The 16,160-nt window shown below is 33.0% G+C and overlaps 2 protein-coding genes across 2 annotated transcripts; both read right to left on the reverse strand.

Annotated features, from left to right (window-relative positions):
- Nucleotides 1–254: 254 nt before the first annotated feature.
- Nucleotides 255–9,971, reverse strand: LOC120326395 (uncharacterized). The gene is made up of 6 exons (XM_078111846.1): nt 9,860–9,971; nt 9,036–9,602; nt 8,136–8,198; nt 7,738–7,908; nt 7,138–7,221; nt 255–6,369 (listed from the first exon to the last, which is right to left on the reverse strand). The coding sequence occupies exons 1-6, from the start codon at nt 9,879–9,881 to the stop codon at nt 5,285–5,287; spliced, it is 1,992 nt and encodes a 663-aa protein (XP_077967972.1). The 5' UTR covers nt 9,882–9,971; the 3' UTR covers nt 255–5,284.
- Nucleotides 9,971–16,118, reverse strand: LOC120326393 (uncharacterized). Its single transcript, XM_078111845.1, has 5 exons — nt 16,057–16,118; nt 15,162–15,413; nt 12,871–14,007; nt 12,237–12,308; nt 9,971–11,487 (listed from the first exon to the last, which is right to left on the reverse strand). The coding sequence occupies exons 2-5, from the start codon at nt 15,409–15,411 to the stop codon at nt 10,691–10,693; spliced, it is 2,256 nt and encodes a 751-aa protein (XP_077967971.1). The 5' UTR covers nt 15,412–15,413; nt 16,057–16,118; the 3' UTR covers nt 9,971–10,690.
- Between the last annotated feature and the right edge of the window lie 42 nt (nt 16,119–16,160).

Here is a 16,160-nt window from a genome sequence, read left to right on the forward strand (position 1 = left end):
GATGCCAAACGCCAGGACATACGTAATAAAAAAAAACATTGAGTTTATTCGGTAGTATTTTTGTAAATTTTAGGGGTATATATTTAAATTAGGTCATTTTTAGTTGATGTATTATTCTTTCCTTATCAAATCTATGTTCAAAAATGTTTTGGATAGTTGTGAATACAGTAAATTGCAGTAATAGTGAAATACCAAGAAATTAATATGTAAATGTCATTTGAAATTTCAAAAAATAACAAAACTTTATTCGGCTATTTAATTGCATCACAGTATATATCACAAACTACACCTATCTAAAAATATGCTTTAAGTATACATTATCAAAATATATCAAAAACTGTTTGTGGCCCTTTGCACAATTCCCAAAATGCAATGCGGCCATTGAAAACCCCCGAGTTTGACGCCCCTGGATTAGCCCATGTTACGGAATAAACAAGGAAGTAGATGCTCGGGGAAAGATCCATCGCGGAATTACTTAAATTTATGTTTTTGACATATTTTGCGTATAGAAAAACAGAGAAAAAGATTTAACTTTTTAAGTTTAATGCTTTTATTGTGAAAAACCGGATGCGGCCCCGACTTCAAGGCTTCGTCTAGGCGGCCCCCAAGTAAATTGAGTTTGAGACCCCTACTTTAAATAGATAGAGCGCTTAGGAATTTATCGACTTCGCCGATCGGGGCCCCATATTCCAATAAACAAAATTGTGATTTCCCGCCAGCGACCGCTAAGTTTTACCTCTCTAATATATTCATAGGAAATATTTTGTATACTTTCCAGGATAAAGATCTCGGATTCAAACCTTTCTTCTCTAGTGTAATGCGGCACCGGTAAGTTGTGCAAGCAATACTTGAATCGAAAATAAACCAAATTCTGTAACAAATAATATCATTTTGGAGAAATCGCTGATTCCATAAGACCTGGAGGAAATTTGTAACAATAACAGTTGATACATCCTCCATCTATGGCTATGTTCTATGGCTACAGTTTCCTCCACCATCGAGTCCATGCATCTGACACTTATAACTGTCTCACTAATACCATACACGACTTGGACTAATAACCGTACGGAAGGCTGTGGTTCGCCTTATAATTAAGCCGTCTTATCGGCTTTCTTCTCCATCGGGATAAATGTGTATCCTGGAAATTTGATCAGTTTAATAATTTAATGGGGGAAGGCGATATATTCCCAACAAAAACTATCACATTAACAACAAAGAACTTAGCTATATGCGAACTTCGTGCCCAAAATGATTCTGATAGTTTTTAACCCTTCAATAAAAAAATGCATAAAATTCTATTGCAATCAAATATATTTTCAATTTCGTTATAGAAAATCACTGAGAAACTTGTTGCCAAGAAATAAAAAACGAATTCATAGGGTAGAGCACATTCAATCATTCATAACCGATAAGGGCCAGAATGTTTAAAAAGTGTTTGCAATTTGTTACTACAATTTTCTATTATCTATAAAGTAAATGGGCCTAGTGCAAATGAGACTTGCTCGCATAAACTTATTGAAGTAACTAAATAAAAAATATAAAGTATACATATTAAAAAGAAAAAAAAAATAAATTGTCTTATAACTACTTCATCAAGTTATGACTCTTGCATGGTTGGGTCTTGAACTTGTACATACATGAAACAACTGTACTATTTATAGGAATAAAAAATTGATAATACAATGACTAAAAGCAAATAAACTAAATCGATACACAATATCCAGACAAAATTACTTAAATATATATTCAAAAAATTGTTAATGAAAATGTTACACCGGTATAAAAAGGCTTCATTTTCATGATAATTTTTGACTGGATATTTTGCATATTAATAGATGCTTGACCAAGGCCTTGTTCGCTGTGACTGTGTTGAAAGGTAAAAACATGATGAAAAATCTTAATAGAAAATGCATAAAATTAAAGTGCAAGAAAACATATTTAATTCATATATTCAAAATTATCACAATTTATCAGCAGAAAATTGAAAACACATAAACATAATAATGTAAGGAATCCTAGGGTCAACATTATAAAACAAAGAAATTTTGTTGGGGAGTGTTTGTTGTGTGACATTGTCAACACTGCCTCATAGAGTCAAGTCAATCTCATTTTATCCAACCAGTAAAAAACAATCACATACAATATTAAAAAAAGAGGAAATCGTACAGTTTTACTGCATAAGGAAAGCCATGGGAAACCAAATCTGGTTATTGAGTAGCGACACCAAAGGTTCTAATATCTAGTTAAAAAGATCGAGTAATTTAATTATAAAAATACTGTTATTGGTGGTGAGTACTGTATGGTCGAATTATATACCTACAATATCTTATTAGAATTAGATAATTATTATTAGATACGAGGTCCATATATCGCAGACGAACAGGGGATTCCCCGTTAGATAAAGTAAAATAACCTGACAAGGGCATGAATAAGTTTTCTTGCCCGTTCATAAAATTTTGGCATTGTTACGACCATATCTAAGATGCTTCTATAAATGACCCTTGTTTACGTACAAGCCAGGGCAGATGCAAAAAAAAAATTGCTTGTAGATCAACAACTGGGAACTTTTTCAGAAAAATAATTTTTTTCATGGCATCTATGGCACACGGAAATATAAAAAATAGACAAAGTTACATTAAGTCAAACAAACAAACAAAGTAAAAATCATATAAAAAATGCTAATTATTACGTAGGAATAGAAATAAGAATATTCTTCAGAGCAAAATTATATAAATTGGTTATATATAACATATATATACCATTGAATAATTATTTGATATTGAATGAATATTTTTCAAATTAGGTTTCTTCAACAGGGGACATTGTGAAAAGGACAAGTTTATTTAACTTGCATTCGCATTAACTAAGTTGCTTTAAATTAAAGCTTTGCTTACAGTTATCAATAGTAATATGCACAAACTTATAAAATCATTTTTATATACAAAAGATAAGATCTTCAGGCAATATTTTCCATTTGAAATTGTATGTAGAACAAATGGTACATACCGTAGTATGTGTACCAGGTCCGATTTTCCGTAGTTAAGTTCTATTACGAGTTCGGGGACTGTCTGTGTTAGCGAAGTGAATATATACCCCCTGTCCATGGGCTTCCATTCCTTTACACAACTTGATGTAAAATAGGCGAACAAAATTAGTTACCTCCATATTGGTGCACATACTTCTGGAGCCCCAAACAAACATTTTTTATGATCAGTGATCAGTTATCGGTAATTTAATAATATTTAAAATATGTGTACAATTTATAATTCTAATAAAAAATGAAATCTTCAGCACGTAAGGGTAAAAAACAAAAAAGGAAAATGAAGAATAATCAATGTTTAAAAGAAACAGTCAATCTGCTCCATGTAATCCCACCTTAATAGATTCTAAATTTCTAATACAAGTTTTGTTGTACAAATACAATAAAACTCAAATAAAACGGTATTTCCAGTACAGTGCTACCTTCACAAGCTAAATATGACTATGATAATATGCATGAGCATATCAGTATATGTATCTAATAGAGCTTTTCATTTTAGGAGAGGGGGGGGGGGAGATTTTGCTATTAGCGATTGAACTATTTGTAATTTACAAAAATGTGTTATGTATTTGCAATTTGGCAGAGATCGACACTGATAAATATGCCATATTCTAAATTCTTAAATACATGTACTTCAGTTAGGAATTACAGTGTAGTTTCACACCTCAAATTATGGGCGAGAGGGATGTTTAAATTTTAGTAGGGGTATTATTTACCCCCTATAGGAGGTTGTAGGGATATCACTGATCTAATATGAAATAAGAAAGTATTTGAGTGAAATGTTGAGCAAGTGCTTAAGTTGATCATAATAACACGTCAGCATTCATAAAAATGGTATAATATGATATAATATTACTTTGTGGTAAAACAGGCAATGCTGAGAATAATTCAAAACACAAAACTGGAAAATTATAAAAGCCAGGAAGTGCAAGTTCCTTCATTTTAGAGAATAACCATATTATTGAATAGTATGGGAAGGGATACAACAATCTCCTTTCTGGCCAACTGCATATAAAATATTTATAATAACCACTATCAAGACGACCTATCTGGAACCCGTTTTGAAAATCGCTTTAATCACAACCATTGAATATGGTTTCTTTATGAGTTGAAAATAACTTTCCATTAGTCATCTGAATATTCGTAAATGTTTCTAAAAAATAGTAAATGCTTCTGATGAACTACAAATCTCTAAGTACAAAAAAAACAAAAGTTGCCCATATTCTCGAAGTGAAATGAGTGTGCTGCGTTACAAAAAAAGGTACCGCCATAGTGTGTGTACCAGGTTAGAGTTAAGCCATAAGTTTATTCCCATTTACCTTATTCTAGTTCTATTACGAGTTCTATTACAAGTTGGGTGCTTAGATAAAGAAATATTTGCCTCTTTTCTAATAATACGAACAATTCATTAAAACTAGATACTTGACAATTATTACAGTAGATAAATGAGAAACAAGCACAAGAAAGCATAACAAAGACTTATTTAAATATTCTGACATAATGTGCCATGCTTGCATCAAAGTTAAAATATGGATACTCCCGAAGTATTTGAACCAAGATGGCAGACACCGGAACGTAGTATGTGTATCAGGTTAGGGTTAGGACATAATTTTATTCCAATTTTCCTTATTTCAATTCTATTTCGTGTTTTGGACTAGCCAAGTGACTCGCGTAGTATTTGTACCTGAAGTTATTGCCTAACCCTAAACTGGTACACATACTACGTTCTGATGTCCGCCATCTTGGTGCACATACTTCTGGAGTATCAAAATATGCATTTATTGAAATGCAAACAATGATAAATAGTCATTTAAACTCAAAATATTGAGCTACATAATAGTATTTTCTAATATCATTCACGAAAAATTCAAAAATACATTTGTACTCAGATAAACTCAAATAGTCAGGCAATCCAATAGTATTCAAAGAGCCAAAGAAATAAGCAGAACTTTATAACATTTAGACTTAATTTCATTTACAAAGTCCCCTTGAAGCATTACTCAAAAATCTACATAAATAAATGGTTAATTTCAGTTATTATGAAAATTGGTAAGCTTGCTTGAATTCTTGCATTATTTTTCAATCTCTTATACTAAACCTAAGTGTGTGGAGTAAAAAATTGGAAAAAGTGATCACATTAATCAATCACATCAATCAATTTCATGTAAGCAAGAAACTCTGTAGGCTAAATTTTTTTAAAGCAAGGTCATAGAGCAATGATCAGATAAAAGCTACAAAAGGCGATCAGACATGCGGACACTTATGATATTTATCGTAGATATATCCAAGAAAATTTGGAAATTTGTTTGAGAGTGTTACCAACAGGTTATCAGCATTGTCTACACCTAACTCTATGTACCAATAACAGACATTTCTTTTTTGCAATTCTGGAATACCAATTTTTTTTTTGTCTCCACAATGGGTGAACACATTTCGATAAAAACACAGCAAAGATTTGCAAGACGTTTCATTATAAACTGAACACACTTTCTTGTTCGTATTATAGGCAGTGTAATATAAAATCCCATCCTTTTCTTCTTTGAACATACTCTTCCAATTCTTTGTTTTTAACACCTTTTTACATGTTTCGGGTGTCCAGGTTGGAATTTCATGGTAAGGTTGGAACCGCTTATAAGCCTCCTGTATAAATTGCCTTTGTTCACTAAGTTTGAGGAAGAAAAAGTGTTTGCTGACACAAGATGGCAGATTTGTTATTGTATCAAAAAGATGGTGGAACCCTGATTTTTCTCTTTCGGGTTTATCTCCAATTTGAATAACATGTTCGCAAGTTTTTTTTAGTGCAGTCAAATCCATTATATTTTTTTCAACTGTTTCGGAAGCTTTTAGGGGAGGAAGTAATTTAACTTTGCCTTTCACGCAATAAATCTTAGAAAGCCGTACGTCAACAAATCCCTTCTTCCCCCATCCCAGATGGCAAAGTGCCTGAATAATCTGCAGTATAATTTTCTTTCGTTCGCCCAAATCTAGACTATTTGGAATCGATCGCCCATCTGAGTTACTTTTTATGTATTTAGAAAGAAGTTTGAATCCTTCAAAGTTCTTTATTGCAAGGAATCCTATATTTTCATTATCTGGAAGAGTATTTGCTGCAGTAATATTGAGAACATTTTCATGGACCGGCATGCCAAGTTGGAGCTTGGTTTGCTCTGGTGCAACCAATTTCACATGAACTTTGTATGGTACCGTTTCATTCATGTATCCTTCGTATAACTTATCGGTAATGTTTCTTGGTTGCTGAGACTTAGTAATAGCTGTTACTTCTTTGATCAGTGAAGGCTCAACATATACACCCCTATGCAGCAATATGTCTAAATAAAATAGTACTTTAGGAGCGTTAATTGATTTATGGAATTATAATTTCCAAATTTTCCTTGTTTTATTTGACCTGTTTGCATAGACTGGAATAATATACATTTCAATTTAATAAAAAAATGAAGAACAGAAACATTTTTTTCAAGTTTTCAGTACCAACATTCCTAAATCTTGATTTAAAAAAACGTAATAATTTTATATTAAATGTGATGGATAGTTGCAGAACTGCATGTTTTAAATGCCTGCTGATGACAATGCATAACAAACAAATTATTTCCCCGCCTAAATTACCTGTTAGCTGTTGAAAGTACTTTGAGAAATCACATTAATTTTTAAACTTTGTTTTTTATTAATGGTGGAATTCCTCCAAAACCGTTTTTTTTGTGGGGAAATTGTTACATAAAGCAGCATAAAACGTTCCTTATAACATAGTCTGGTGCTATTTTTTCAGTGTTTTGATAGTCTAGAGATGCAATTTTTGTGCTCTCTGCAAGAAATTTTGAAGAAATGTACCACAACCTCATGTCTGGTTACCAGTTCATGTTGGGATTGGGAATAGTTCGCCAGTTATTTTTTTCAGATATATGGTCTTATACCCCTCCTCACGAGATTCAAACCCACACAAGGTAATCAGAGGTGCAATGACAGGCTTATCTTTAACACTTATCACGATGCACCATATCGCCGAGCCTTACAAGCTTTAGGCTGCAAAAAAATGAAAAATCAAATACTTCGGACTAGGGGATTTAGGTTTACTGACTCACATTTGACACCTTTTACTTCTATTTCGGGTTCATCTGGGACTCTGGGTCTATCTTCGTGTGCCCTTCTTCTGACCACAAAATCATCTAAAAAAAATTGCAAAAAGTTTAGGTATTTATAATGATCAGGTTCCATGCAGCAAAGATTGTAAATATAGAGTCGTAAGTTATATTGTGGTGAACCCACCTCTTCTTCAATTTTCAAAGTACAAATTGCTTGAGTAAAATAGATCTGAATGACCTCATATTTTGACAAGAATTGAAACATCTCAGATGACATTATTTGTCTACTCTGGGTTAATTAAGGTTTGTGCATAAGATGCTACTGCTTTTTGGAAGAGTCAGAAACTTTTTGGTTTGGCATTACCCACCCAAATCATTACCCCTTGAATGATGTGTGGCATGGGATTGAAACAGGAGATGAGTAAAATGCAATATCAGCCACTAGGTAAATTTTTGGGGGTTTTGTAAACTGATTTTCATCATCAAACCGTTTCCCTGAAAGTGTGTACATTAGTAGCGTCAGGTTTTATGTCAACAGGTATCTATAAATAAATGATAACCCTTCATCAGTGATGTATTTACTTTAAAGCTATTACAAACCTGTAATGGCAGGTGCCTTAAAGTCGACCTTCTGCAATAAATGAATATTTTCAGCTCTTTCATGGATATGTAGATTAATGTCAGGAGACTGATGCTTGGAGAGATTCAGCGCAAAATTTTTTGTTATGCATTTATCAGTATCTTCAAAAATAGTCTGGACATCAACAGTAACTGGATAGAACAAAACAAAATAAACTCCCATTACTATCAAATCTTAATTAAATTGGTAAATTTTATAATTATTAATATATTTAATGATGGCTAGAGCCCATGCTAAACTGGCATAGATATAAAATTCTATCAAAACTCAGGATTTAGTTATGAAAAAGACAACTGAATTTACATAAAGTTATTAAATGATAATTTACAAAATAGCTACAAGAGGTTGTGGTAAGTACCTTTACTTTTAGCAGCTACTTTTGCTTTTCTGTTGCGATGATTCGTTCGACTTTCACTTGTGTCTAAAAAAATGTGCAAAAATTTAGAATTGGTAATCGAATATCTATATTCAAGCGCGGCGGTGTGGCTCAACGAGCTAAGCGTTAGGAATATGCACGCCACCGCACCTCTAATTACTCTGCGTGGGTTCGCAGGTTCGAATCCCATGCAGGGATGGTTATGTGCGAGAGGATTGCTGGACTTCTCGCCGTCATTGCGTGGTTCATGTAACCGCTGGTCGGTTACGGCTTCCTCCACCACCAAGTCCATGCTTCCGAAAACAAACAATATAACTAATCCCATACCCGACTTGGAATGGTAACCGGACGAGAGGCCGGGTTCGCCTCTCCCCGGGATAAATATGTAAATCCTATCCTATAACATGGTAGTAATGATGGTTTGATGTTTCACTAAACATGGTGGGAATGTAAAGTATGTTATAAGCCTCGTGAAGTAAGTGACCAATATAGCCCTAACAGTAATATATAAAATACAAATTGCTTGAAAATTTTATTCTTGTGGGTTAGTAATGTCAGTCAGTCAGTGAAATGGTTTGGTTCAAAACCGATACTATGTAATGTTTTTTAGAATAGTAGAGTGAAGATGGAATAATAAAAATCATGAAAAATATATTCTAAATCTATAAACTATTTCTAAATCTAATTTATTTAGGATTATGCTTGCCACGGCGCCTCTGATCAAGTTCGAATTTTGTGGGGATATTTATGTGCGAAAGGACTGGACCTGTCACTCTCGCAGAGTGGTTCTCGAAACAGCTGGTTGGTCGATCAATATTGCCTTATGTTTTCTTCTTTCTTGTGATAAATATGAAAGACTAAGTAATATTCAGATTAAATTACCTTCACTTCCAAGAGTGACTTCAACACTACTGTCCAGTTTAAGGTATAGTGGGTTAATATGAAGTATGGGTGTATCTTTCGCCTGATCGACATCTTTCTGGCAATGGTTATATTCGGTATGTCGCAAATAAAATTTTGCACCAAAATTACCATCTGGAATGCTTCTATTTACATAGAGCATACCCGATATTCCAAATTTAACGTATTCTAAATCCTCTATATCGATGACAAAAACGAAAGATTCTCGCCCTCCAACTTGAAGAGGAATTTGGATAATGTTTTCATTTGGCTTATTGGGCAGAAATATCTTGGGCAGAATGTCTTGTTTTTTCCATTCTTTACATTTTTGTTTGAGCAGTACTGTGTGTACTTTGTGTACATCTGTGGCTATGCATAGTGTTTTTAGTTTTATTGCTTTAATTGACATTGTTTCTTTGAATTGCAAAATTGGAGTGACAGCAAAATAGTTCTCTGGAAGTCCTGGGGCTTTCTCTAATATTCTGTAAGATGCAAAATTGGACTTGCCATCTTCATATTCAATTTGACAACCATCAAAATGCAGCTCACCTGAAATTATTAAATTGATGTCATAAATACCAAATTTGACAATCAACATTTGACAATTACAATTTATAGCCGCATTGTACTAATCTATGTTGGCATTCCATGTGACAGAATTCAGATTAAAGTATATTGACCGCAACCACAATCTATAAAATCGGTAGGCTGCTTGATGAAATGAAAATATAGAGTAACAACGTAAACATCAGAGCTGCTTGCTTATAGCTTTGTTAACCTTCAGGAATGTTAAAAACCTCTCTCACCTTTTTTTTCATTTGACCCCATGTTACAATTTGATGATCACAGTTCAATAGGATTGAATTGAAGACAGATTTCAAATATTTTTAGGCTATATTTATTTATCTAAATCTGAATGGAAACACACACATTAGAGATCAATTCATATTTGAAAAATAGGATAAGGCCAATATAAATACAAATGATTCATTAATACACAATTCTTCAGTTCTCAATAATCCTCACAAGATATGTTTCTTTTTATTCAGTAATTGTTTGAGTTTTTTTTACTTCATTAAATATTGTACATTGGGGACTGTGAGGGCCAAAACAATATATGGTAATGATAAAATAATTGCAATTTAAAAAAAAATGTAAGACTTTATGGACGCCTTATATATATTTAGAAATTATGATATATATATATACCGGTATATCATAATTTCTAAATACTCTGATAATCTCTAAAAAACAAAATTAGTCATTCTGATTTTACACTTATTGAAGTTAGCAAGTAGCAAAAACAGTAAATAGTTTACTACATCCTATAACTATCACTAATTCTACAAACCAATGTCTATAAATAATCTTATGCAAGAGCAAATTACTAAAACAGAACTAGAAATACTTGAGGTCTATTTATTATGCAATTAGTCACAATTCTACTATACAACATATTATTCATTTTTTTATCACAAAAATAGCTGAGCTATCCTGTACATTTGAAAAGCAATTGAAGAATTAGAATTATGAAATTACTTTAAAAAATAACAAAAGAAGTTATGTTGAAGTATTTCTGATAAAAAATCATTTCTATCAAATTCCAATTGTAAATCAGCAATCTACATATGTTTGACTCACTGAAACAAGAAAATCGCAGAAAGTGGGAAACTACCAATATTGAAATTCTGAGATTCAACTTTTTTGTCATCAACAGAAATTTCTGCAACAACAGGGCATGTCGGCAAATCACTTTGAAAATATTCTAAATTAACTTTTTCTAAATGAGCTGCATGGTCAAGACGACTTTCATCAAATTTAAACTCACCAAATTGCTTATTCAAATTTGGATGGCTTTCACAAAAAAGTTGCAATTTCAACGTTTGACCTATTTTGACTGAAAATGCATTAAATTCAACTGCACATCTGAAACCAGGACGTATTTCTGAATGATACCGACAATCATTTTGAATATGAAAAGCTAGAACCATTTCACAAAAATTGTTATAGTATAATGCAGCAACAACTTTGAAATAAATGTCTTGCATAGCACTTTTTTTGATAGCAAATATCAACTGTTCAAAATTTTTCAGTGAGCATGAAACACAATTTTTCTCAGGTAATTTATCTGATGTTTCTATTTGCTGCCCATCACGAAATTTCAACAACTCAACACCCCCATTTTTCTTGCTGCTATGACATATAGTTTTCATGGTCACATAAACTTTTTCTCTCAATTTTTGTTCCATAGTGCAGTTTAGTATGGGACCAATAGGGAACACATCCTCGAAGTTGTGTGGAATAAACGATTTTTGTCTATCGAATTGAGCAACACATTCTGACACTTGAACAAGAGCTTCAGAATGGAAAGAATCGTAGCCAAAATTCATTGTTGCATTCTTCAGTTCAATTATATCTGTTTCATCATATATCACTAAAAAATATAAACACACTTAACCACGTTAAAATGGAAAAGTTGAATAGTATGTATCATTGAAAAACTAGTATATGTGTAATTTATGCAAAATATTTTTACATGTCATACATTTTGCGCTATAAAAGCTTTGACTATCAAAACAATTTAAGTATTTCTATTTCGAAAAATAGAGCATCTATGCATTTTTTCCTCAATGTCAAATTATCTTGAAATATACTTTGCATAATTTCAAATTACGGTACATGTATATTTACTATATTTTCAATTTTATATGATAGAATTTTATAGATTATTTGGCATCAGAAATTTTTGATGAACCATTGTTTGTACAATTTAAAATTTAGGTATTACAGATGGCTACAATTTCTCAATTGAAACCCATAAGATATGATTTACACATTCATTCAGGGGGAAAGGAAAGCCGATAGGACGGCTTAATCATATCGCAAACCACGGCCATACATCTGGTTACTACTCCATGTCGGGTATAGGATTAGTTAGCCAGTTATTTGTTTTTGAAAGCATAGGCATGATGGTGGAGAAAGCCGAACAGCGGTTACGTGAACCACCCTAAGGCTGCCAGGAGTTCGCATGAGATTCGAACCTTAGCACAATGCCAAGTCTAGAGTTACTGTTGAAGATATGAAGTTATCACAGATTAAGTAAACAACAATAGAATGATATTGAAATCACTACATCAAATATTTACCATAACATTGATGCATTAAGAAAGTGAAATAGCTTACTTTTCTCCACTGATGGAAGATCTATATCAGAAAGTGGATAGATACGAGCAGCTGTGACTGGATTTAGTTTGTCTATATATCAAGGGAAATGAAAAAATAATTGAATACATAACAAATCTTCAAAATACAAGTGCTGAACTTGAAAATTGCTCAGGTAAATTCATACTGATATGTTCACATCCAAATACTGCTACAAATAAGACTATTTTATGCTGCATAAGGATCTACTATCAAAGTATATAATCGAAAAAACAACAACAATAAAGCTTATTTTATTTACCATAAACATGCTATGGAATGGGAATGACTACTTGAATGTGTCAGTTAAATATTAATCCAAATTAATTATTAAGTTGAATGAAATGAAAATTAGTGAATTGACCATGTTATTGTCATATTTATTGCATTAATTGGACATAGAATTCTGTTTAAATTGAATGTACTTCAATATGAGACTAACTAATCAATCTTACTATTTTGTTATAGTTCCAAACTAGGAACTAAAGTTATATTTATATACCATGCAAGCAGGAGAACTACCAATAATATTGTCAAATTTGAAAAGTAGTAGGACAATTTTTGAGACAAATTCTCAGCATCATCAAGTTACTGTTATTCCGCTTTGTAAACATACCTTTCATCAACTCAAAAACTATTCTTATAAGATCAGGAAATTGACGAGAAAAAAATCCCCATATGCCTTCAATGCTGGAAAAAATTCCATCTTCAGACCTGTCTTTAAATATTTTTTGTAAAAATTTAATATATCCAAATATTGAATTTTCATACTGCCCTTCACACAATTTTGAAAAAAGATCACTTTCTGCTGAAATTTCCTCTGTGACCTCCTCTATCCAGTTTTCAAAAACCTCTTTATCGTGATCATCAATTTTTTTTTGCAAGTCATCCTTGAGCTTTAGAGCATTATGGCACAGTTCGATCTTTTTTTCATCTTCCCAAAAGAAAGGATGCCTTAGAATTTTTTTGGCTGAAGGACGTTTATTTCGATCCATGTCAATCATTTTACTTATCAAATCACTCAATATAGTAAAGTCAGTGATTGGATCGAGATCGTCCAAATCGAACTTCCCATTACGTATGTTATCAACACGTTTGAAATTACTACCGAAGGGATGCTTCCCTCTTGTTAAAGTATAGTAAAAGATATTTCCGAGAGAAAATATATCTAATTTACTACTTTCTTTATCTTTTTCTCCTATTTCCGGGGCATCCCACCCTGTATTCTCAAAAACACATGAATTATCTGTTGTACTCTTTGTACCTAATGAAATCCTTTTGCTCAAGCCAAATTCTGAAATTTGCATGAAGTCTCTGTTGCCAGAAAGCCAAATTGTGGATGGGTTTAAATTTCTGTGCATTATATCTTTCTCATGCAAGTATTTCAATCCATTCGTGATGTGAAGTAAGATTTGTTTTAAAGTTTTCACAGGCATGTTTTGATGATCCCTAACTACTTCAAACAAAGTGACTGAGCTGCACATTTGCACAGCAATAAATGCCTGAGAAAAGTCAGTTGAATTATTTGACCTGACGTACGAAATGATATTCTGGTGGTCATCTACATTACGTAAATTTTCCATTTCAAGTTTTAGATTTTTTTGGCTCTGTTTATCTGGCTCATGTATGTCAAATATTTTAACAGCAACATCTCTTGGAATAGTGGATTTACATTCGAAGCCCCCAAATATATCGTAGTGTGGATTAAGTTTTCTTGTGTAGTCCACATAAACATCATTTCCAACATGATAACCTAGATTAAGAATATGAGATAGGTCACTTCAGCGAAGATGAATTTCCAAGTTAATTTTATTACATTGCAGTTCAGGGGGAAACTTGAATCATCCACACAGTTCGGACTCAAGCTTTTTTAGACTTGGAATGGCTAATAAAGGATATGAGAAGATATGATTTTAACATGGGAGCAGAGATGATTAGACAGCTTAATCATATGGGCGTGCCAAGGCGCCTCTTGCAGTTACTAGTATGTGTCACGTATGGGCTTAGTTATCCAGTTATTTTTGTTTGGATGCATGGACTTAATAATGTTTGAAACTGTATCCAATCCTCTCGCACAGGATTCGAACCTGCGAACCTACGCAGGTTGATCATATGTGCGATGGCAAGCATATTCCTAACGATATAGTCATCTAAATTGGATGACCCAACTTGAACTTGACTAAACACCAGGGAGTTCACTTAAAGAAAATTCTGGGTGAGTATGGAAAAATTCTGGTAAAGTATAATTCACTATGGTGGATAAATTTTGATTTAAAAATCTAAAAATTGACTCGATTTTGTCAACAGGCTATGATGACTGATTGCATATTTTCATTTGTCATTTTCAATTCTACACTCGAAACTTATTTTCCCTATGAAAAATATTATACATTCATGGGATGTACAAGCCGCAAAAAAAATATGGAGTCATGACTGCGTCTCAAAACTGTGTTATCCGTTATCCCACTTGTTCCAACTATCCTACATTCGGGCATGCTTTTTTCAATTGTCGGACAAAGTAGGCCAATTTTGGAAAGTGTAAAACAAGTACAAGTCAAGGGTGAGAAGAATGAGTGGAAGACTACTACACCAACTGCGAGTAACATGGGGAGCAAGTGCGAGTAGAGTGAAACAACTGGGAAAAGCGGGATACAACATTCTTGTGACATTTGGGTGTATTTTTGAATACTCAAAAATCTTGAGTAGCTGCTTGTGCATAACCTAGTTAAGAGCAATTGTGTCAGGTCAATGAAGTCAAATCAAGTTCGTTTATTCAACCAGTAAAAAAATGAATAAAAAAAGATAAATAGACAGTTGTACTGGAGTAGGGAGGTCACAAGAACCGAGGGAGGTTACCGTAAATGACATGAAGTTATTTCAATATCAGTATAGATTATCAGTACTTACATAAGCTGCACTTCTTTGTGATGTTTTTTAAATTTTTATTGTCCTCAGGCCAGATTTCGAATGAGTATTTTTTTAGAGGGTCCTCGGGGTGATACAGGAACTGAGATCCATGAACACTGTACTCAGAATCAACTGGATCTTCTCCAGAATATGCCTGGACTTTATATATGGGCTTGATTCCTGGACTTGTTTTCCAAACGACTTTAATTCCTCCATAATCAGGTTCAATTGATTGTATTTGAACATCCATATCTAAGATTAAACAGAATGGTCAGTAACTAGAATAGATCATGCTTGTCTAGTAAATGCTTATTTCTCGTTTCCCCAGTCTAGCAATAAATTGGTCAATTTTGTTATGCTTAGGCATGTTCTAAAATGCTTGATCCTAGCTCATATGTTGTTTTTTCATTAAATTAAATTAAATCAGAGTTGGTTGACTGCTCCATATGCTTCATTATATAAATAGACATAAAATAAAATGGACATAAAATATTGTAAAGAAAGAAAAGGCATGAATGACTGAAGGTGTTTCGAGCATAAGGAATATGCTTTCCATTGCACCTCTGATTACACTGTGTCCAATGCAAGCTTGAATCCTGTTGGGCATAATCTTGTGCGAGAGGATTGCTAGACTCCTCGCTGTTGTAGGGTGGTTCATTTCTTCGCTGGTCAGTGAAGACTTTCTCTACCATCAAGCCCAATCATAATCCGTGTGATTGAATCGTTTTATCGACTTACCTCTCGCTCAGATAGAATGATTCAGATTCAGATATTTATGATGATATAATATTCTTATCCTTGAGAATTTTCAAGTTAAAATTTATTATCAGTCAAGTCACCAGAGAGTGTTAGAAAAGCATAGAGATCTCTCACAAAATAGTAATAGTGTACTCACCCTAGTTTTTTCTTTATGAAATTGTCAATTTGGCAGCAAAAATTATTAGTACTATTTTATCATAGATATGAAACTGTAAAATATAAAAAATGATTACAAATATT

Source organism: Styela clava, chromosome 4 (assembly GCF_964204865.1).
Source record: "Styela clava chromosome 4, kaStyClav1.hap1.2, whole genome shotgun sequence".
Lineage (NCBI taxonomy): Eukaryota > Metazoa > Chordata > Ascidiacea > Stolidobranchia > Styelidae > Styela > Styela clava.